The sequence below is a fragment of the Epinephelus lanceolatus genome, chromosome 2, assembly GCF_041903045.1.
Source record: "Epinephelus lanceolatus isolate andai-2023 chromosome 2, ASM4190304v1, whole genome shotgun sequence".
Lineage (NCBI taxonomy): Eukaryota > Metazoa > Chordata > Actinopteri > Perciformes > Serranidae > Epinephelus > Epinephelus lanceolatus.
The window spans coordinates 46,425,024-46,450,000 of NC_135735.1; the positions used below are offsets into that span (position 1 = coordinate 46,425,024).

General features: G+C 39.3%; 1 protein-coding gene across 7 annotated transcripts in view; it reads right to left on the reverse strand.

The window, feature by feature from the left end:
• Positions 1-24,977, reverse strand: part of large2 (LARGE xylosyl- and glucuronyltransferase 2) — a 145,911-nt gene that overhangs the window by 19,494 nt on the left and 101,440 nt on the right. For all 7 annotated transcript variants that reach the window (XM_033621658.2, XM_033621668.2, XM_078162031.1 and 4 more), the window contains 7 exons: positions 22,514-22,715; positions 15,795-16,084; positions 13,663-13,745; positions 7,744-7,867; positions 3,578-3,749; positions 2,617-2,721; positions 2,008-2,120 (listed from right to left, as the gene is read on the reverse strand). In XM_033621658.2, the coding sequence (XP_033477549.1) occupies positions 2,008-2,120; positions 2,617-2,721; positions 3,578-3,749; positions 7,744-7,867; positions 13,663-13,745; positions 15,795-16,084; positions 22,514-22,613 (987 nt within the window). In that variant the 5' untranslated portion in view covers positions 22,614-22,715. The remainder of the gene's footprint in view (positions 1-2,007; positions 2,121-2,616; positions 2,722-3,577; positions 3,750-7,743; positions 7,868-13,662; positions 13,746-15,794; positions 16,085-22,513; positions 22,716-24,977) is intronic.

Genomic DNA, 24,977 nt, shown 5'->3' on the forward strand with positions numbered 1-24,977 from the left:
CAATTGAACTTTGACTAAAAAACCTTGATATTGGAGTGTGGCTTTAAAGATAAGATAGCATAGATAAGTTTGACTTTAGGTTCATTTTTAAACGGTAACGCCAAGGCCACACTGCCTTCTTGAGCAGCATGTAACAGCTACCTCACTGAACTACTGGCACTCACTTCACCTGCTGCTATGAATACAGTATTTCCACAATTAAAGCTGGTAATCCATTACTTTGTGGAGTGGTGTAGCCACTGCATTGTCAACAACAATTGATTTACAAATATGCTTGACTTATGCTCGCATAACAAAAATCAGACTATAAATGAGAAATTGTTTGCCTAGTCATTACAACACTTGCAGACCAAAGGAGAACATGACCCGGTGGAGATTTGGTCGTAAATGAGTGACAATCTGTCTAATCGTCATAAAACCTGTTAGTTATTTTTCATGCAGGTGTCATTAACTGTCGAAGGTCTTGATCCTTCAGAGATTTAAGCTTTTAATGGTCCATGTTGGCTTGAACCCTGGAACTGCAGCTTGTAGCTGTATCTATTATTTTATAATTACATTTAGACAGGGTAATCATATTCACATTGGATTCTTGTATGACTGCCGTTGAAAAACAGACTTATATACCTCAAAGCAAGATGTTTTGTATCAGTTTTAAAATTTAGGTATACACAACCCTACTTTGGACAAACTAATTAACTAATAAAACTATGTACTTAACCCATAAAATCTAATAAACTCATTGATAGATCTTAATGAGGTTTCTCTTTTTTTAAGCAGTTAAATTCTTTTGTGAAATGCTGCAAAGCTCTCCAAGGCAGATTTGCGATTTTAAGTTTATATAAACTAAATTAAAACTGCATGAATCTGATGCCACTCTGTGTAACTGACACTGAGCTGTGTGTGGTTACAAAGAGTGCTTTTTATGTGGTTATGTCACACAGTTATCTCGTGTAAAAGTTAGTTCTTGACCTTAGTTGCTCAGTTTGCTCCACCTGCTGACACAGGCTATTCGATAAGACTGAAAGTGGACTTTTAGTTGAGATTGCTTTGTCAAACTTGTTTATATTTTTACTACTATCTAACCTTTTTCTTTTTCAATAATTTCTGCATTGGTACAGTATATGTATGTGCTGTGCATAAACATACAAAAGATATACAAGCAATAAATACGGATTCAGAAAGATTTTCATCCACTTGTATTTCTAAATATTTCATCGGGCTAGAAATGATATGTGTACTTTGTAGCTGCAGTGTATGGAACAAACTGCCAAAAACAGTTGGGTGAACAGAATCTGCAGCTATTAAAACAAATCAATCTCTTTCACTGTGCTGCCTCTCAGTGTGACTGATATGGTTTATGTTTTTTGTTGCATCTGAAAAAACAGTTTCAGTCTTTCCCACACTTAAAGGGGACATGTTGTGCTCAATTTCAGGTTCCTACTTGCATTTGGGGTTTCTACTAGAACATGTTTACATGCTTTAATGTTCAAAAACACTTCATTTTCTATATACTGTCTGTGCTGAACACCTGTATTCTCCCTCTGTCTGAGACTATTTTCACGCCTGTCTCCTTAGCTCCTCTTCCTAAAAAAAAAAAAAAAAAAAAAACCCAGTATGCTCTGATTGGCCAGCCTTTGCATGTCTTCCATATCTCAGTGTCTCTGCACTGTCATTGTAGCTGGGTGGCTGACTGTAATGAAGAATAGCAGCACTTTCTTCAGTGAAAAATTACAGGTTAATTATTCTTAACACAAGTGGACATGTTCCATCATGTATGATCTGAAACTGGGGAGAAATTAAAAACATCAGCATCCAAGATTACCTTTCACTGACGTTAGCATGTGGCTACATGTAGCAGTGTATGTAATTGCAGTAGCATGCCTGGAGCAGATGACCATATCATTAAATTCACTGTAAGCTCACGTCTGCTTGTAGCAAAGAAGAAAAACAGAACAAACAGAGAGACATGTTTCACAATGTTCTCAGAAGATTAAAGGTGTACCTCACCTGGTCAGCCAGCGATGTACTGAGCATGCTCATCAGCTCCCTCTCTGCTGTCAACCGCCACATCTGCTCCCAACCGATTCGCCGCAATCGCTCCAAGTAGAGAAGAATTACGCCTGTGAAAAAAGGAGAACAGAAAATAACAGAAAATAACTCACGCTTATAATTTCACTTTCTACTGGAGAATTTACATGTCTCTTCACATTAAACTGTGACTGCAGGTAAGACACCTCAGCTATCCAAATATTGCAAACAACTTCAGTCAGCCTCCGGAAACACTGTTGAGCTTGAGCTGCGTCTCTTTTTGGTAGCGAACCCATTCCTTTTGTGAGATCAAGTAATTTTTTCTCTTTTTAATTTTATATACTTTATAATCCCCCTGAGGGGAAATTCAATTTTTTCACTCCGTTGTCATTAACACACAGGTCTGAAATACACACACGTGCACAAACAGGATCTACACATGCACAAAGTGGAGAGATGTCAGAGTGAGGGGGCTGCTTTGGTCTGGGTTCCCAACCCTGGTCCCTATGGACTGAGCTACTGCCGCCCCAGATTGTTTCTTTTAAACCAAAAAGTCAGTAAGGATCTGTCCAGAAAAGCAGCTCTTACCTGTGTTGAAGCCTCGTCCCAACGCAGGCCAGGGTTTGTGGTTCTTCCACAAGTTCCCTAGGTACCAGTCGCTCTGGTTCTCCACCAGGCCGATCACCTGTTTATCTGCAGACAACACAACCAACATCACTGATGAGCAAACACATCAAGGTGTTACTGATTTATTTTTTGCAACCTGTGCCCACAGTTTCACAAAATAAATTCTATAATAAGCATGCGGCAGTTACATGAATAATTGAAAGAAATACATTTCTTTGGTTCGCTGATACTTTGTAGGCATGTTGAACAGCAACATGTTAGGTGTAATACCAATTAAATAATCCCTGAATAGGAAATTCTGAAGTAAAAGATTATTTTCAGTCCCATTTGTTTGTTTATCTCATAAAGTACAGATTTTAACCAAGCAACCTTTTTTAAACCCACATTCTTTTTTTTCTGAAACTTCTCCCAGTCAGATTTCTGTCAGTGTTCATTGTTCAAGAGGTTTTTACTGGGAGCCAAATTATCCACAGTGGTCTCTTCCTCGCCATAACAAATGGATCTGGTGATTTAACTGGCAAATACACTGTATACAGCATTTTCACATTAAAAAATGTGTGTTTTATCAACGCCTTTGTCGTAGAGGGGCCATTGACTATGGTGGCTGATGCAAAAACATGAATGTCCCTATCTATAGCCAGTGTTTGGTTTGTCCAATCTGGGCTACCGTAGAAACATGGCGGTGCAATGTGGTGATCTCCATAAAAAAGGAGCCACTCCCTGTGTAGATATGTATTAATGGCTCATTATAAGGTAACAAAAACACAAGGATTTTTATTTTCAGGTGCACACTAAAGAAAACATACTACATCCCTAAAAATGTGATGCTTGAACTTAGCATCCTCCTACAAAACTGTCACCACAGAGCTAAAATTCAAAGACAGGATTTCTTCAATACAGCACAAAATCCAAAATGTCTCACCGGTGAACTTCCTAAAAATGCCCCAGAGCTCAGCGATGTCGGTGGCGAAGGTGATGTCCGTGTCAAGGACGATGACCTTTGATAGGTCTGAGGGCAAAGCTTTGGTTAGCGTCAGCTTCATCAAGCCGTAAATACCTGAGTAATGTTTGTTGGGTATCCACGACACCTCCGACTAAAAGGACAAACATGAAAACAAGATACATTTTATTTTCATTGTAAATCTTTAGCTTTCATTTATACATTTAAAAGCCATCTTTTCTTTCTAAACTGACTGATGAATCCAGTGTTCATTTTATATGAGCTGTGTGGGTTAACACAAAGCCACATTCAGCATATTTTGTAAAAGGCTCAATGTGTTTTTTTCTCTGAATCTGCAAATAGTGTCTTTTAATTAATTCTCTTGATTCAGAGTAATTGGATCTGCATAAGTGCATCATCTGCAAATATAATCGGCTTAGAGTCTCGCGTGTTTCTCTCCAGTTTAATGTAAGTTAATGAAAACTGAAGAGAGAGGCTGCAGGTCGAAGCATCTGACAGAACAAAGGAGTCATTGTTCAGCACAAAGACGGTGAGGGAGGAGAATGTGATGATGTGAAGGAGGGGGATGAAGGTTGGAGTCACACACACACACACACACACACACACACACACACACACTTATCCATGCTCATTCCTTACATTGGCATCACTCTTGAGTGCACATTCATCAACTTGACGTTATAATAAATGATTTGGTGTTTTTGTGCTGAAGTGTCACTTGACTTTGGGAGAAAAGTGTTTCAACAGCTCGTCCAACTCAATTACAGATTGCTGCTGTCAAGTGAAAACCTCAACCCCTCCATTGTGGTGATTGTCGTGGTTTAACTTTAAGCAGGGTGTACCACTCAAAATCTGTGAGATTGACTCTTAAGTAATTTGTAGTCACAATGCACTCCATACGGTTGTTAGAGACAAGGTTTCTTTCAAAAACACCAGGAAGCAAATTTTACTGGTCAGTTGATAACCTTGTACTCTTTTATCTTTTCTGTGGTTTTGTTAAGTCAAGTGGAACCTCAGCACGCTTGTATTAAAGGGCTTTTATTCTTCAATTTGTCTTTCTCAGCGTTAGCTTGGATGCATGAATGAATTAAAGATTTTTGGGCAAAATCCAAAAGGAATTTGAATCATTACAGATACAGTTGGTAACTTTTATGAAAAAACAAACTTTGTGTCATATTTGCTGAAACTGTCATTATATTCTTAAAGAAGTACATGACATAAGCTCTTTTCAAACAGAGATCACAGTAAAGAGCTGCTACCAAACCAAACAACAGTGGCATCATTTGGCTTCAGTGTGTGATTTTTGACAGCATGCCAGCATCATGATAACAAATGAAGCGTTGACAGGTGTGACATGTAAAGTGGGCTTTATACTGTTGCGTAAAATCGATGCCGTACCTATGCCACAGCCTGACATACCTACATAATGTAGGTATGTAACTATATGTTGTGGTGACACAGACCTCCTGTCAGTGAAGCAGACCTCCTGTACATTTTTGTAAACATAAAACCATTTCCCTAAGTGTAAACAAACCTTTTATTAACTTTTATTTTACAGATAAGAAACAATTAATTGTGAAGACAATAAAGCATCCACAAAATAGCATTTTTAGACTTGTGTGTGATTTATCCTGGCTTTCTCTGCTACACAATAGTCTAATTCATACAATGTCAAATAACATAGGCTTGTGCTAGTAACATTAGCATGTTGCATTTGTTTAAAAAACGTTTTTAGTATAAGACAGTTGTTTTGTCAGTGAACCTTGTGAGTTGTAATGGAGCCAAATTGTGTAATGTTACCTTCGTTAAATGTTGCTGTTGTCCCTGGCTTCATGTGAGTAGAGGAAATCTTTGTTAGCCCCTAGGCTAATTTATATAATGTAAAATGCCATAGGCTTGTGCTAATAACATGAGCACGTTGTATCTGTGGGGAAAATGCGTCCAGCAAAAGACAAGTGCTTTGTCCTTGAATCCTGCGAGTTATAGTGAAGTCGATTTGTGTACTTGTCATTGAAATTGTCTCTATTAATTTATTGTGTGTTTTGGGTGTGTTCTGAATCAACTAAACATTACAGCACTTCACAGAAATCCCATCACCAATTAGTGTGTTGGAAGTGTAATTGCAGAGTGACACAGACAGATCACCGCGCAAGTATAGATGCTCACAACAGCGTAGGCCATGTGCGTAGGCTGATGGTGGCCTCTACTGATATATACATATTGGTGTGCTTTATAAACAAAAACAATGGCATAACATGGCAATAACAATCATTAACTGTCCCTGTTATATGGTGTCTGATCTCATCCACTGCTCGGAGGGAAAGGAGCTCCCAGACCTCATTGTTTTTCCCAATATGCAGATATTTACAGCCACTGTTCCTCTTCTTTGAGTTAACTGCTGACTGCTAACAGCTACTTTTAAAATCTCCTGGGGTGGGTCGCACACATAGCACATTGTCAAAATGTCACAACTGTCCTGCCCATAATCCCATCTTTCCAGCTGTCCTGTTTATACAGACATCATTTTGGCACTGTAACTACCTCTTGTGGCGGCTTAAAGGTGAGACAACTCTCCCCCATACCTTATGCAAAGAATAACAGGCGACATAACGGCGGGATATTCCTGCTTTGAATAGACAGTGAAAAAGGGAATACAGTCTGTGAAAAAAAATCATGTCTCTCCTCCCCTCCTACTGCCTCCAATGGCTTTCGCTAGTCAGACTGCGGCTCTGTCAGTAACAGCCAATCAGAGCCAAGGAGTCTCTAACACAGTTGTCAGTTGTGTAAATCACTACTTGTGAACTGCAGTCAAACTGTCAAACTAGGCAGTGTTGATCAAATATGAATCGAGATTCTGTTATTTTATTGCCCATTTCTCACCTCAGATGTTTCCAGAAACATATTTTAGTGACTGTTAAGCTGGAAAATGAAAAAGTTGATCCTGCTGGTGGGCAATGCTTGGTCCTCCATTTAACTGTATCCAACATGGCAGCCAGGTTACAAAATGTCTCATTCTACAGTGAAACGGTCACTGAAAGGTGTTACTGAAAACATGTGAGATGAGAAATAGGCAATGCATTTACAGAACATTGATTCATATTTGATCCTACCTGAGCCTTAAGTAGCAGTGACTGAAATGACTGATGTTAGAGACTCTTCGGCTCTGATTGGTTGTTTTCATTCACATGCAGTAAGGACATTAGAGATACTATAAAACAGCAAAACAGCAGGCAGTGGACTATTTTTTTAACAGATGATTTGTCTCATTTAGTGCTATGTGAACATAGTGACAGTTACCAAAAGTTACTTACTGTAGCTTTGGGTCCTTTAACATACTGTATATGAAGACATTAAAGATTTCCTGATTTTGGTTTAGAGTGAGTTGTCAAATGATGGTGAAAAAATGTTATATTTGTCAGTAGTACTACAATAATTAATCAAGTAATTGCCAACTATTAAATTAACTGCCACCCAATTTGATAATTGATAAATCTGGTTGATAACTGATATTATTATTGCTATTCAAAAGGCAAGATTCTCTGATTGATTCCTGTTTCTTAAGTGTGAATATTGTCTGATTTCTTTTCTTTTCTCCTCTCCTCATACTCCTCATACTTCTTTCTTTGATACAAACTAGGACCACCCTTCTTGAATCTGGTCATGTGTCTAATGTAGGCTAAACTGAAGACTGACCCTTTACCACATCCTGAATTACATGCAGTTAACACTGAGCAGCATCTTAAACAATCCTCTGATCTCTCTTAATGTGACAGGCACCTAAAGACACAAGGTGTGACCTCCTGTTTTAGAATTAGTGATGCGTCTGTACCATGCAGCTTTTGCATTGATGTTTCTCGCTCTTTGATGCCGTGTAAAGCTCTTCCAAGGTGAATCTCTTCTGTTAAGGTAGATTTATAAATACATTTGAGTCGACTCCTCTCCGTATCCTCACAACTCACTGCTGCTTTGGCGTTGAGAGAATTTCCTTTGATATGGTAAATGTAGGATTTGACTTTGACTCACCTTGTCCTAACAGAGAGCAGGAAGCAGGGATATGTGGAGGTGTTCAGATGAAGACTGACATGGTGTGTTTGAGATGAGGGGTGTGTATGTTCATGGCCTCTTACCTTGAGTTCATCTGCATCGTAGAAGCTGACTTGCACAGATGGGACCATCCAGGACTGAAACAGAGAGCTCAGGATGCGGTTGGCTACTGTGTCGGTGATGAAATGAAAGTGGAGAGGATTTCTCCTGAGAAATAGAAAGAAAAAGAGATGTCAATGTTGTTTCCTTCTGGGAAACAGGGTGATTATGTTCCACTGACACAGCTCCTTCTTCAACAATAAAGCTTATCTGGCTGGCAGTTTAGTGTTTGGGGCAGATTTGGGCTGGGATGGTCTCAAAGCATCAGTGTCCTCATTTACCATGCAGCTAATACCACCTTTTTTTAATCAAGGTTTATTTTTCAGTTTTTATAACAAACAAAACAGTCAATGCAGCAGGCAATGGACTCATAACAGCAGCAAAATTCAAGAGCCCTCCAATTACCCACCCATCCACTACACAGACCCTTCCCACCCTAAACTAAATAAATGAAGAGGAGAAAAGAATAACTAAAAAAATTGTTTTTAAACACAAAATAAAAGTTTTAGGTACCACTTTAAACAACTCAAACCATCTACCAGCTTTATTTGATTTTTTTTCTTTCTTTTCTTTCCCTGCCATTGTTGAGATATTCCGGGAATCCGTGTTTTCACTGTTATAAGATAGGGGGCACTGTTACACATCTTGTGAAAAAGAACAACACTGCTGTGTCCAAAAACAAAGGAAGAAGATGCGCTAGAAACCAGGTGTTGTTTCCAGAAATGTAGCAGCTTGTGAACTGCAAGAAAAATTCCAGCGCCGACAGAAAAGTTTGCAGGTGTGCAAGCCATGGAGATGTTGATGGGACTCAGATGGCGATAATTCCTGTTAGATCAACATTCTGAATCCGATTTGGACGAAAGAGCAAATGAGTTTGGTGGGACAAAACCGGATCTCCATGACGGTGACAGTGACACATGGACAAGACGACCACAGAGGAGAGGGAGGCAACGGGACACTGAACGATCACGGAATATGACTACGTGTTCTGCTATACCTCAACGAGAATATTATTTTCATTATTATTGTTATTTTCTTTTATACAATTCAAAGTGACATAAGGAGATGAAACAAAACAAACAAAAAATGTAAATGTAAAATTGACTTTGTATTTGACAATGACTGTCCTTGACAAAAAAAAATTTTTTAAATGCAAAAATACTGTTCGCATATTCATAGAACAGATTATTCTGTTGGTCTTGAAATATTAGTGAATATGATAAAAAATGCTGGTGGTGCTCATTTGAAATTGAAATTAAAATCAGTTTCAAATATAGCTAAAAAGAACATCCAATTCATTCTCAAACCAACAGCACTTCAAACAGGTTGCGGTCAAATATAAGAAAAAATAACTACATTGATGTTTTAATCCTTGAAAGGCTCTATATCTATATCTATAAAAGGAACAAATCCATGAGAGCAGTGGTGAATGAGGTCAGATCCAGAAAATGGCAACAAAACCCTTCAATCTTCTCAGCGTATAAATCCTGAGAATTAGAGGTGTTAGAAAAATAGGACAGCCATCTCTTCACTGTTTTACAGTAAAACTAAATATATTAAGGTACTGTAATAAGTGTTAATTAATGCTTAATAAGCACCAATTAACAGTTAATGAGCACGTATAAGATGTTTATTATCATTGATAAGACTATGTAAGTGTATAATAGCATAATTAACACAGTTGTTATTGCATATAGGAGCATTATAAGCACTTAATAGAAACTTAATAATAATAATAATAATAACTTTAATTTATATAGCGCCTTTCAAAAAACCCAAGGTCACTTTACAATACATAGTAAGGAAGGAAGGAAACAATAACACCAACAGAACAGTACAATACAACACAAGCATACAGAAAAGCAACAAAACTATAACAAACAACAGAAGAAAGCAAAGAATCTGTGTGATGGTACACTGGGCATGAGATGGATTATCGAATTAAAAAGCCATGGTGAACAGATGAGTTTTGAAGGTGGATTTGAAAATGTCCAGTGAAGGGATGTTGCGGGTTACAGGGGGGAGAGAGTTCCAGAGGGTTGGGTCGGAGGTGGGAGTGAGGGATGGAGAGTAGGCCGGAGTCAGAGGAGCGCAGAGATCTGGACAGAGTGTAGGAGTGGAGAAGGTCCGTTATGTACTGTGGGGCGAGGGCATGGAGGGACTTGTAGGTGAGGAGGAGGATTTTGTAGATTATGCAGGACTTGACTGGGAGCCAGTGGAGAGGGTGGGGGTGATGCCAGGGCTTGATAACAGTTTATAAAGCTGTCCTAAATATTAATTAATAAAATGTCTATTTACATTAATTATGATTTATAAGGTTTAATTATAGAATAATAACCACATTTATTACTGGTTTATAAGACACTATAAGATTCTATCAGATTAAATTAATAAGGTGTTATTAATAGTTAATAATGATCCTTTGCAGCTACCGGATCTAAAGTGGGAACAGTGTCGTATAAATAATTAATATGCTCTCAGGGCTCAAAACAGTGTCCAGACATCCCGGGGACTATAAAAATCGCTACTGGGACACAAAGATGATGTGTCTGGGTCAATTCCGGGACAGAAAAAAAAAGTCAAAGCAATATGGAAATGGGTGTTATTTACAACGTCATTACGTATGGGTATCTGAACGTCGCTTTTGTTGCTTGAATAATTTCAATAAAAACTTATGAACAGCAAAAATACAGTGGCTTTTGCTGCTCCTGATCTGGCTCCACATGCGTGCGCATGAACACACACTGAACTCAACTCTGCATGACAGTCACGCTGGGTCTGAAGACGATGTTTTCTGTTTCTGCCCCTGTGGTAAATTAGTTTGTTAAAGTAGGCTATAGGCTAATGTTAGCTTGTTGATTTTTAGCTAGTTGACCTCAGGGTCGAAGATCATCTCAGTTTTTTTTGTGGTTAATACAACATAGTTGTTATCACACCAGGTCTTAAAAGTGGCTATCTCACTGAAATACACAGAGGGGCAAACATTCACATCTAACAGGCTCAAGATGATGGTGTCATCTGAAAATCTGATGACATGATTGTTGGGATGTGAACTCCTACATTCATTGGTGTACAATGTAAAGAGTACAGGAGAACTGACACAGCCCTGAGGCACACCTGTGCTACACTGTTTTACTGCTGAGAGTGAGCTGTTCACTTTGACTTGTTGGGTCCTATTTGTTAAGAAAGAATAAAACCCTTTAATGATAAGAGAATTCACCTTCATGTTGATTAACTTCTGATTGATCAGGTAGGGTTGGACTGTGTTAAAAGCTGAACTAAAATCTGCAAATAAAACTCTAGCATATGCTTTGGGGTCCTCTTGATGCTTATTAATTAAGTGAGTGACAGAAATAGCTGCATCCTCAGTGCTATGACCCTGTCTGACAACAACCAACAACCTCAGATTTAAGCATATTGACAATGATCCTTTCAAAACAATCATTGATATGTATGTGCTGGCGTTGTGGCGTTTGAATGAAAGTTGCTCACATGCTAGATGAGGAAAAGTTAATATACCAGGTTTATACTTACTAAATCTGTGCTAAAAATCAGTCTGGCGTTTACATGCAACATGACTGATAAAGGAGCGATGTCAATGCGACAAAGGGACAAGAAAGAAACTGAAAATAGCGATCTGAACGCTATCATGGCAGAACTCAGGTCACACCGTGAAGAGTTTAGACGCTCAAATCACAGAGCGCTTCCTTCAAAGTACAGATTAATGAGGTGCATTCCTCCCTCGACAAACTTTTGGACTGTAAGGTTGAACGGCTAGAGCAACTTATTGCAGAAAACCGCGAGGAATTTAAAGCGGAACTGGACAATAAAATAAGGCAAGTTCAAGACAACCATGATTTGGACATTGGACAGCTCTCAGCTAGAATGGATACGATGGAGATAAAACTGGATGAAGCAAAGCACAGAACCCTTTGTGAGGTACAATTTTAACAAAGACAAAGATCTCTTTGTGCACAGCTACGTTCAGGAACATTATCTCTAGCTCTAGGGACTGGTAGGTTTAGTAACTGTCCAGAAGAGGACAGACTTCGTTTATTGTGTGAATTAGGGGAAATTGAGAACGAAGTTCATTTTTTGTTTTATTGTCCTGCTTAGGAGGCTGAGAGGGAGGTATTATTATGTAGAATGTCTTCCTTCTATGTTTCTTTCTTTGAGTTGGATGATTATGAAAAGCTTGAACTATGTTTCAGGAAGGGAACCTTTTTTGTTGCAGATTTTGTTTGCAAGGCCTGGGAGAGAAGGCAGAATATTTTGTTCAAGAATGAGCTGTTATAGTATCTTTGTTTCTTTTTTGTTATTTTGAAATGAACTGAATTGTTATGAATTACCTGTGAACGCTGCAACTATCTCTTTTGGTGTCTTATAAACCCATGAGGGTTGGGTACTTTTAGGTGCATGACACGGGAATAAAAGAAACTAAACTAAACTAATAACAACAGATGTTAAAGAGAGAGGTCTGTAGTCATTATTCACAGCTGGACATGAAACCTTAGGGACTGGAACAATGACAGATCCACAGACCTGGCACTGTGTGACTGTTGAGTGACCGTTGAAAAATGGGACATCAGGTAACAGATAATTCCACAGCACCACTTTTTAACAGAAAGGCAGGCTAGCCCTCGGGACCTGTTGATTTTCTTTTGCAAGCTTTGCTAAAGACAGCCTGCACCTGCTGTGGTGAAATTAAGAGGTCACGTTTCCCTGTAGGATTCAAAGTGTCTAAAATCTCCTTCACCTTTTAAATATTAGTCAATCCTGAAAGACTATCTTCTCATGTAAACATATAAACATTTAGAATTACAGCCTTGTGATTGTACTCCTGCCATGGCAGTTGTCAATGCTTTAAATGTTGCTGCAAAGAAGCTACATATCGGCAGAACAGAAGACTGAAACAATCAGCACAGTTTCAAGGTGGACACCCAAGATTAGTGTCACCAATTTAGTATCTGATCACTGGTCTCCCCTTCTATCCCTCAGACAAGATGTTGACTAACGGCCAGAAAAGTTATTTTGCAGACCATTATGATGTCACTGTGAAGTTGACCTTTCACCTGTTGGATATAAAATGTCATCACTTAATCATCTTGTTCTATTTAACATCAGAATTAACGTATGAATTCTTGAGTCATGGCCAAAAACATGTTTTGTGAGGTCACACTGACCTTTGACCACCAAACTCCACTCAGTTCACCCTTTTGTCCAAGGGGATGTTTTTGCCAAATTTGAGGAGGTTCCTGCAAGGTGTTGCAGAGATATCTCATTCATGAGAATGAGATGAATACAAGGGCACTTGTTGAAACTGTAAAGGACTGAAATAAAAAAGTAATCTTGCTTCAAATATTGAAGAAATGTGTCATCTTTAACTTTTTGCCTTTTAGTAATCAGTTCATCTTTTACTTGCTTAGCTGTTCACAGTCGATGAAATTTTGATCAGGGGTGCCCAAACTTTTGCATGCAACACATAGGTACAGAAGTGCATACTGATGAACAACCTGAAAACAGAAACCCTCCAGCCATGGTAATTGCCAGTTCAGAAGCACAGAAATACAGATAATTTTAATTTGGCACTTTTAAATTGGAGGGAAATGAGACTATGACGAAGAGAGTTTTCCTGGACTTCCAGTGCTGCATCCTTTCTTTTACAAAATCTATCTTGATATTTTTCTTTCCGGTCTGCTACTATTCAAGGATTTTCAAGGCTTGTACAAATCCAGGTATGGCCACGTCCACTTCAGCTTCAAAGAAAGAAAGAAAAAGCTGAAGTGGAGTTGAAAACAAGTTTGTAGGTTCAGGGGCAGAGAGGAAGGAAGAGATTAAGGAAAGGTCTGTTGAACAAAAGGTCAGCCTAATAACATTTAACTGTTCTGAAGGAATCAACTCACCTGTGAAAGAGGACAGACTTGACCAGCGTGACCACATCCCTGCTGGCGTTGTGACCAGCACAAACGCACGCTACATGGATCAGCTGTGGAGACAGAAGGCAGGATGATGCAGTAGCCACCATGAAGAAGTTTAACAGCTCAGAGTTTCACCAAGAGGCAAACAGAAGTCATTTCACTACACTCGTCTACACTTAAACACTGTGGGTGCTGACAGCTTTCATCACAAGTTCACAGCGTCCTTCTGTCTGTAATTCAAGTCTTTTTTTTAGCAGAATGAAATGACAACATGCAACCACAATCCCAACAACTTAGTTGTGAGTTTTTGCTTCTGTAAATCTAAAAAAAAAAAACCCCAGAAGTTTCACTTTTTGGTTTCTGAGCCGTCACCCCCTTTGGGAGATACAAGCAGCTTACCCCGACAACTTCACACAACAGGACATTCACTCCCCTGTCTGATGTGAAATTTCATATTTAGCCTCTCAGATATGTATGATTTCACGTCACTTGCTTTTCAGCAGCAAAAAGTCTTTGATGTGGTTTCCAGCCTTTGAGCTCCAACTTTTCAAAGAGCAAGTGTGTTCCCTCGGATTTTAGTCCCTGTCAACTTTCTCCTGGCTTCTTCATCGATTAGTTTGTATTAACTGCTGGGATACGCTGAGGTGTGGTGGTAATTTATTTAATGTAGTTTACAGTAAATATACACAAAAACTCTCATTTGGATATATTTTTCACACAACACAATCATTGTTCAACCAGCACTGCTTGTATTTACCATGTAAATGTATTGTGTCACTGTGGTGCTAACTGGTGCATTTAAAGGAATTTTCTGAGATGCACAAGACAGCCTGTGACCTTTGGTGACCTCTAGCAGTAACCAGCAGGAAGTGCAGCAAGATTGACAGCTTCAAGTGCAATGGCCTGTAGCTGACATACACAAATAAGTAACACCTCTTGTGTTAGTTGTATTGTATTAACTGATAACGTTAATAGTTTGGAGTACATTCACACTGAAACAAGACTTGAGGTGTAGTCAGACCAAAGGCAAAGCAAACTTTTCACGCAGTATTTAATACAAAGTCAATGCAAAGACACACAGTTGCCCTGGGTGAGTTGAAACCTTTCAACCTAAGCAACCTTGCGTGATACTGTGTCAATAAAGCCTATCAGCATTGAAATTCTCCTACCATTACCAAAAATCAGAAATGGAGGACTTCTTTACTGTTGCTGTCTGTGAGCATCAGAAGTTCTACAACACGTCAGTACTGTACAAAGAGGGCTCTGAAAAAAGTAAACAAAGCCATATAACTATACTTGCTTGATTTCAACTATCAGTTTTACTTTACTGCGAAATAAGTTAGTGCTAATGTTAGCGTTAGCGAATGTCTGAACCGTGAGTCACCACAATCCATTCTATTGCTGCTGCTGTTTTCCTCAAAACCACAAATATGAACCTCATGGTGGTGCTGGAGATGAAGTCTGAGGATCATCAAAATTCATCATCTGGGAACCAAATTTTGTTATACTCTTTTGAATAGTTGTTGAGATATTTCAGTCAAGACCAAAGTGGTGAACATAAATGGATTATACTTAGTATACCGGTATAAAGCTAAAACTTTGAGTGTGGTATTTTTTGACACTGTCCTCCATTTTAATGCTCAAAAGAAAAGAAGGAGCTCATCACACCTGGACAAAAGTGCAAAAATTGTGGTTGGCAGACTGCCGGCTTAAGTCATGAATAAGTTAGGGAGGGAGCCGGTGAGGAACTATTATCTGATGGTTGGCAGTTATGCATTAAAATCATGAAACAGGACACCTCACACAAAGATCTGGTATACTGTTTAACAACTGTTCTAAATCAGTGCACACTCTGAAATTCCATGTAACCAAAGCAGAAATACTGATGCTGAATGCAGTATAACTGGATAAAAACCCTGAATCTATGGGTGACACTGACAACAAACTTTTAAGTTATGTTTTTAGCAGCTTGACTTGTATCTTTTGGCATAAGTGTGTTAATACATTTGGAGGTATCCTGAAATAGAAAGTAATACTTTTCACTTCTGCCTTGTCTTTTATGAGGACATCTTGTTGTGTTCTATTGTTTCCAAGTGTTGATTGTTGCGTTTGCTGACCTCACACTTCTGGACGGTGGGTGATCGAGGACACTCCGTATGGTTGTTCTTCTCCTCCGCCGTGTTGTCCCCGTCCTCTGGTCCCGTGTCTGCGGAGGCTCCCCACTGCTGGTTGCCATAATTACCATCCGGCACCTGGGCAGCGGTGCCTTGTGATTGGCTGAGCTGCAGCCGGATCTGTCGATTCTCTTCCTCCACTTCTCGAACCCGAGACTCGAGGACGGCTCGCTCTAGGACTTGAGCTGCTGGTGTGTCGGCCAGACAGGGAGCCAGGAGGAGGGAGCGCCCATCTGTGGAGGTAGACAGAGAGACTGTCAGACTCTGCAGCGTATTTCAAAGACTAATACTTATTTTCATTTGCTAAAATGTCATACTGTTTGTTATTTACACTGCAGCCCAGTGGAGGCACATATTCAGGCTCAATTACCAGAACCTCAAAACTGTACACCTTTGTATAAAGATACATGAAATCACTGAACCATGACAGGAAATGCAGATGTTTTCCTCAAAGGTGACACTAATATCTGCAGTTATATTTTAACATATCCAGAATAGCAGCTGCTAACAGGCTCTGTCTTCTAAGTCTTCTCTTCTAAGTGTAAACCTGAACTCCAGGCGCCAAATCATCACTTCACAAACTTCAAGGTGACATCACGTTTTCACATTTTTCTTCTTCATGGTACAGAGAATTTGTAAGTGACATGTTCTTGTGAGTCTAACACTCGAAAATTGGTTCATCACACTTCTTTCTCTCCTTTCTCTGCACCTTCTTTCAGCCCTCCCTCTTTTCTGACAAACTGGGGTGTAAATATTCCCTCAGAGTGCTTCAGGTCGGGCTGTGGAACAGTCTGTTACTGAGGACACTAAAAATGTGAGTACTAGCAGAGATGTGTGCTTTACTGAGTCCTTTCTGAGGCCTTATTTGAAAATATATCGGTTAGGATTAATTTTAAGTAGTAGTAACTATTACTCAGGTGAAAAAATTCCACCTTTAAACTTAAAACTTGGCTTTTCCCGTGTGATAACTATCGATATCGACTGGTATGATATTTTTTATCGTGATAATATTTTTGGCATTATTGCCCAGCCCTAGTGTAACTGTAGGCCATAATAACATTTTAACCGGTGAGTTATAAAAAAAATTCACCCCCTGTGCAGTTGTCATGAACTGAGAACTTAGCCATAGAGACCAAACCCCATTTTTTTATACTAGGCTGCAAACTTGTTTACTGCTGTAAAATTGGGCATTTTAACATGGGGTCTATGGGGATTGACTGGCTTCTGAAGTCAGCCTCAAGTGGCCATTAGAGGAACTGCAGTTTTAGCACTTCTGTGTTGGCTTCATTTTTCAGCCCCGGAGGTTGCTGCTTGGTGGGCACTAACATCAATATAATGGTCAGGGAATAAAAATGTTTTAAAATCCCTACTGACATTTAAATCAAGGTACTCTATAGTTTCTACCGTAAAACTTCAATTAAAAGCCTAGTCCCAGTTAAACACCCAGTCTCTTTTACTAGCCTGGTGTAGACAAATTTTGACGGAAAAAAAAAAAAAAAAAAAGGCCTGTATGTACCGGTATGGCGAAAAAACAAGTGGTGACTCCCTTCCTCCGAGGCTGTCATAAAGTCAGAATATGTGTCCATTCCTTGATTACCCAGTAAGTTATTTATATTTCTCTTGTCAGTAAGGGTCTACTGATCAAAAGAATCAAAAGTATTTTTATAACAATCAGTTCAAGTTATGAATATTGTTGTGACAGGAAAAAGTGTTGTGTCGGTATGCTGGGTACTGTAACCCTCAAGTGCTGTAAAACGAGTGTCATAGCATAACGCATGATTGATTTGTTATTCGAAGCATACTTCTTGTACAAGTAATATTCATACTGGTTCAAATACACAATTTAATCATATTTCCCATCTTTGCTGAGCAACAGTTTTTTGTAAAAGGAATTAAAGGCCTATTCCATATAGACGCCTGTCCCAAATATAAGCCTGTTGAGTTCAGTGATTTAAGCAAATAATAGCCCAGGCTATTAATTGAAGTTTTTTTGTATCCAACCTCTTGACAGTTAGACTAACAAGGAAAGAGGCAGAGAGAAGGCGAATAAAAGACGGTGGCAATACAGAGCCTGCAAAAAAAAAAAAACCCTTCATTCTATCTGTTGATTGTTAAGAGGCTCAGGGGTCTCTAGTACTGATGAACCTCCAGAGAATAATCAGTTGAATCTGCAGCTCCCCTCAGCTTTACAGAGCTTTGAAGTAAGTTTCAGCTCATTTTTTATCTGTCTGACTCACTTCACTGTTCTGGTTCACTCAGAAAAAACACTGTAAAAAGCCACTGTACGCTATCTGCTCAGCAGCAAATGGCGACAGACACAGTTATAGACAAGCTGGTGAAGAAAGTGGAACATTTAGCAGCTACAGAGACTGGTTTCCCTCAATAGCTGGTGGAGACCAAAAACAGAGGTAAAAGAGAGTGACTATTGGACTTAAACAAACACAAATCCTCCAAATAAATGATCATGCTGCTGGGTAACCACTAGATGTGGAACTAAACAAGTTCAACATATCAACTTAAGAAGGTGACAGTATGGTAATGTTGTGTTCACTTCCTTGTTTCTGTTAAAAACTGTTTAAAAATCAGTTATTGCCAGTCACAGGTTGGCTGCTTCTTTCATGAGAAAACCACAGACATATGTAAGCTACGACAAAACATGTTCAGCCTGATACTCTGAGTTAATTTGATGTAATGGTTCTAATAGTCACAACCACCAAAAACAGAGCAGTTATTTGTTCTATTGTTGTTTCCTGATTTTAACCTCAGACTCCGTACTCGGGCGCATGGAAATGTTACACGGCCAGAGAGGGCAGTGAAAAAACCACAAAACTCAGAAGATGTTTTTAATTCATGTTTTCTTGTGAATATTTAAATTCTGCCAGGAGCTTTAATGCATCTCTCTCTCTCTCTCTCTCTCTCTCTCTCTCTCTCACACACACACACACACACACACACACACACACAGTATTTTATTTGGACTCCCTCATACACCGTCCTACTGCCCCACATACTCACTAGAGCACCAAATGTGGATTAATCTGCAACTGAAAATAGTCCCTAACAAATGCACTTTTTCTTCCTGTTTGTTAAATAAACTCTGCATTGACCAGCGTGAGTATTCCTTCTCTGTCCCTCTTTTCTTTTTCTTGCTCTCCCTCTCTTTATCTTTTACTGTCTTCCACTTCCTTCCCTCTGTATCTGTCTTTATCTGTAGTTCTGCTTTCATCTCTTCTTCATCCTCTTCTCTGTGTCCTGTCTCTCATACATTTCTCCTCCATCCATCTTTCTCTCCATATCCTTCTCTACTTTCCCTCTATCTCTCCATCTATCTCTGATCATATCCCATTTTCATTCTCTCTTTGTCTACTTTATGTCTGTTTCTCTTTGCCTCCATCTCCTCTACCTCTTTTTGCTCTCTGTCTCTAATTTCCTCTGTCTCTGTCTTTCACTTTCACTCTCTCTTTCACCTCACTCACAGTCTCTGTCTTTCCCTCCTTCTCCTCCTCCTCCTCCTCCTCCGTCACCCTATTGGGGCAGCAGCTGGCCCACAGCTGAAGTGAGGCATGCTGGGAATGTTCACACCCTAATCTGAGAGGGTAGAAGGAGACAACAGCGACAACTTTCTGACTGTATATATATATATATATATATATATATATATATACACACACACACACACACACACACACACACACACACACAACAACAGCATTCAAAGGTAAGTTAACAAAATACTCGAGTGGCTCGATAAAGTGGCATAACATTAAAAAATGCAGGGTACAAGTGCTTTAGAACTGCACTTAGATAAATACTTTGCGCCACTGTGTATCATATATACTGTATATAAAGTACTAAGGTGTAAACCATTTTGATTTATTATACTCACATTGTAAAACTTGTGAAAATGATCTGGCAATACTGTATTTAACTACAGTCTTGCCAAAAAAGAATCTCTGAATCTGACAGGAAGGAAGAGACGGAGAGCGAGGAAGAGAAGGAGAAAGATAGAATGACCAAAATCTGATCTGCAGAGAAACATGTGGCAGCAGGAGACGCTGGTTATTTTTGAAGCCATGTGTTGCTGCTCAGAGCACAGACACGCTCCTAAAGCTCACTTCATCATGGCTACACTGCAGCGTAACAACTCATCAGCCATCCATGTTTGAGAGAGAAATGATCATCAACAAAATGAATTCCTAAAATAAATTCCTGCACTGGTTGCGATCCAAGAATCACTGATAACATTAACATGTACATCAAATAGTAAATTAATGACCAGGAACTGTATGTGTGTGTGTGTGTGTGTGTGTGTGTGTGTGTGTGTGTGTGTGTGTGCTGTCTAAGAAAAACAAATGGCTATGGCACCCAGTCAGTTTCGCACAGGAACTAGACAACTGGTATAAATCCATCTGTTTTGGTATGCTTTCTATGTACATATTAGATCTGAGTGAAAACTCCATGTCTGTGTGAAGGAATTTTGATTCTGTGTCTCATCAGTATGTTTCACATGCATTAATATGTAGTTGGTCGGAGAAGCATCAGTGCCCTTCACCCTTAGCGTGTTTTATGTTGAGAGACTCTAGCTTCTGAAAGAAAAGATGTCGACCTTGTTGATGCTCAAGAGTCTTAATGACGTGGGACAGACACTGTACAAGGCTGAAGGGCTTGTTTTGTGCTTTTAGTTATTGGCATGTCTCTGTCCACACACACATGCTGTGCCTAAGACTTCTCTGATAACATAATGGTGTTGTCATTAAACTTAAATAGTCAAGTAGGAACAACTAAGGCTCAATGAGTTTATTTAAATTAGGTTTTCCACATCAGGTGTAATGTAACAAAGTTATAATATGTTGTCACACTGCTTGGGTAATTTTTGGGAGTATCTGTACTTAACTTGAGTTTTTATGTTTCTCTCAACTTTTAGTTTTACTCCACTAAATTTCCTAAATAAAATGTATAATTTTACTCCAATACATTTTGATGTATTGGAGTAAAGGGCAGTTATTAACATAATACATGATTGGATTTGGTGACTTACATAGACACCTCAATAATCGAAAAAAATAGTATGACAAAGAAATTTACTTAAATTGACTGAAAACACTCTTTGTCACTGAACTCCACTAAAACACGTCCAATCTCTGTGGAATTTCAGGTCACTGTTTGGCTGTATTGTGGTCAACTGGTCAGAAGCACGAAAGGATTGACCATGTGTAACCACTTAAAAAGTCTGTGTAACAGTTTACCCCATGTTAGGTTGTGCCCCGCTCTCCCCTATGTTTAACTGTAATGATGTTGCATGTAAACCCCATCTCAGTTATAGTAGACATCTATAAAAACACCGCAGGGTGCAGGTGGATCAGAAGAGGCTAATTCATTCATCAAAGAACACAAATGCATTTCAGGTGGTAAGCATCACTGAAATGCAATAATGTAACAGAATCACTAAACATAATTGATAATGTCATCCGGTGTCCATATAATAATATGATATAAAGAGAGCTGATGGAAACAAGCTGTTTCATATTTCATTTTGAAACATTTGAAAGGAAACAAATAATCCAAGTGTTCTGATTGGGTAACTTGATCATGTGTTTGCACTCTGATTCTCTAGTTAAATGTCACATTGTTTCAGTAAAATTCTTCCACTCTTCCACTGTTTGTTACTTCATTGTGTGAAGGATATCAGCTACTGGCCACATATTTATTGTACAAAATGAACTTTCAATCTCAAACATCTGCAACTGAAAGCTCCAGAATAGCTACTACATGGACCTTGTAGTGAAAATGTTTTGCTAACTGCTGTTTCTAAAACCAAGACTGAATTCTAAATCTCAGCATAGGATTATATTAAAACCATGAACACTAAAAGCTTTGCTTGGATTCTTTATTACATCTGGTAATTGTGATATTGAACATTTTCACTTATTATGCTCTCCATACAGCTGCTCTGTCCATAAAACTGGAAAGGATTTATTAAAAATTTTCTTTTTATTGTATAAGCCAGATGGTGGAGCTAGAAATAAGAAGGAAACTGGAATCATCCTCTGGAGAACATGAACATCCACAGACAATTTTGTGTCTATCTGGTAAGAAGTTGTCTCAAAGTCTTGTTGGTTTTTATGTTTCAGTTCAGTGTGAGTGGGTTGTCTGAGTGTGTGTGTGTGTGTGTGTGTGTGTGTGTGTGTGTTTTTTCTAAAAGCTCTTCCAGGAGACAGCATGGCAGCATTGTGGCAAAGAAAACTCTCTGATCTGACCCTGGCTGCTGTGATCCAAACAAAAGCGCTGACTGCGGCTCACTGATGCGGCCTTAGTGGCTCCCTGGGATGTCAGAATGAAAAATCAAACTGAACAGAAAATAAGCTCTGTGTGTTTAAAAATTGAACTTAATAGTCGGATCGAACAGGAATTGAGCTGAGTCGCAAAAAAATGTCTGATAATTGATGTTTTCTGTTTTCACTGGTTGGATTCCTGCGACTCTATCTGACCCAAACCACAGCTTCAGGCTTTTATTATAAATCAGCTTTTGACTTTTCAAACCCAATCTCCATGAAAATTACACAGTTAGCTTTCTCAGATTCTACTGAATAATGAGAAATGCCTGGCAGAACTAATCTTTCCCTTTAATGTGCGCATATGTCTCTGAATGAGCTCATACTCACTCTCCAGGTTTCCAGCCAGCAGGTAGAGCCAGGTGAGCAGGACGATGGCAGTGAGAGACGCCACCAGCAGCTTCAGGCGCCCACGGCACAGCAGGTTCATGATGGGATGGCGGCACTGAGGGCTCTGAGGGTCGGGGAGAGGAGGGGGAGGGGGTTCAGGTAGGGCTCAGTCCCTCGTCGAGTCCCTGCAGCATCCTTTCAACTAAAGAGAGAAAAAGATTGACTCAATAAAACAGCTTGAACTCCACTGCAACTGGAATCACTACACCACAAAAACATACATCTGAACAAATGTTTGTCTCTCATTAAACTGTATAAGTATTATTTTTAGTTTTTTAAGTGATCACTTGACCTGTTTTCAATATAAATTGACCCAACATTGATCATCTTGATACAATCCAATGTTCTGCTGGGAAATCTTGGGTCCTGGTATTCAGGTGGATGGTACTTGACACACACCACCCACCCAAACATTGTTGCACTGCTCAGGAATGACCCGAGGAATGTGACACAGAGCTCAAAGCGTCGACCTGGCCTTTCAAATTCCCCAGACCCCAATCTAGTCATGCATTCATGAACGTGCAAGTTCCCCAAAGTTACCCCCAATCCACAGTGGGGCTTTCTTGGATTGAACTTGGCTCCGTGCCAAGGCATGGACTCAGGACCTCTAATGTCCTGTGGTGTCTGGCACTGGGGCGTTGGTGGTGGATCCTTTGGTTGTGAGATGGGGTACCAGCACATCCCACAGACGCTTGATCAGATTTCGGTCTGGGGAATTTGGAGGCCAGGTCGACGCCTTGACCTCTTTGTCACGTTCCTCAGACCGTTTCTGAGCAGTTTTTGTAGTGTGGCATGGTGCATTCTCCTGGTGAGGGAGAATGCACCATGCCATCGGGGAGTGCCGTTGCCATGAGGAGAAGCACTTGGTCTGGAATAGTATTTGGGTGGAACGCGTCAAGTGGCATCCATATGAGTGTCAGGACCAATAGTTTACCATTAGAACACTGTACTATAACAAGATGATTAATGTGACTGACTTCAACCACCAGTGGTTTTAATGTTTCAGCTGATCGGTGTACAACAGCGGTGTTAGCCTGTTGGGTTGTTTTAGAGTTTTTCGACCCCTGGTGGACAAATATGGAGCAATGCAGCTTTAACCACCATATAAGGGACAATGATAAATAATGCTCAACAAAATACCATAGTAGACATATATTTCTAAGGGAGTATTTCAATGCACATTAAACATATTAGAAAGTTAAGGTTAAGCTAAAACTGCAGTTTGTTGGTCGGCCCGATAGAGATGGTATTTGATTTCTGTCTGTGTATTAAAAAACAAAAACAAAAAAAGTAATCAAATAAATGACAATTTCCTAATAAAAAAAATGCAGTTTAGTTTGTAACTAGTGAGGATGTAATGATGTAAAGATGCTGTTTAAAAACACACACACCCCTCAGCTTCAGGCTGGCAGCCATGTCACTGCGCAGAGGACATCAAATGATCCTAAATTGTTTCAGTCTAATGAGGCTGAACTGAGCTGAGAGAGGGAGTCAATAAGTGTCACATTTGTAACATTTAAACATGGAAAATCTGAAAGGAGAAAAGCCAGAACAAGCTGTAGCAGCTCTCTAAACCCTCCCACCATCAGTCCATCTCTGTCTGAGGCGGCCTCCCTCTGTGTGCTGAGCCTGATTAGAGCGGGAGGTCTGCCTTTGTTTTACAATGTGATTCATTAATCCCAATTTAATTAGACAGAAGCCTGAAGGAAACAAAACCAACAGGAAACAGCAGAGTGTGAGTTTACAGCTGTAAGAAGGGAACTTTAAGCTGAATCCACACTGAGTTTACACGTTTCACTTGTTTCTGTCGGCTTTTTGAGTAAATACAGCGCTGGCTCTCTTCAGAATACAGCAGCAGAGAGAAACCAAATCTCTGAGAGATGTTCAGGATTAATGATTCACCAAACTGCAACCTGATCAGAGATTTGACAAAAACACCCCAACACTAATAATGTCCTGCTGAAACTGCTCTCTCTGACTTTCTGTGTAGGCCGAGGAAAAGCAGAGAGGCCCCAGAACAGAGCCATACTGCCAAATATAATACTGAAATGGAAATAAAGTTTTCTTTGACTACAGTGGTCCTGACTGAACTTTTATTTTATATTTTACTCATTGGTTTTATTCTTTTACGTTTTCTGGTTTATCTATTATTTCATTGTATTTTGTTGGTTTTACTCATGTTATATTGGCCTGTTTATCTCGTTCTGTTTTTAGTCCTTTTATTTATCTTTAATTATTTGTATTATCCTTCCTTTTAGTATTACTGTTTTGTTTAATTAAAAAAAAATCAATTTTGAGTCGTGATTTTGTTTCTCTTATTGGTTTATTCTTATTTATTCTTAGGTATAATGCCACAAACTCAGTTTGTTGTGTGGGGTAGGTGAAACTGTGAAGAAGTTTATAT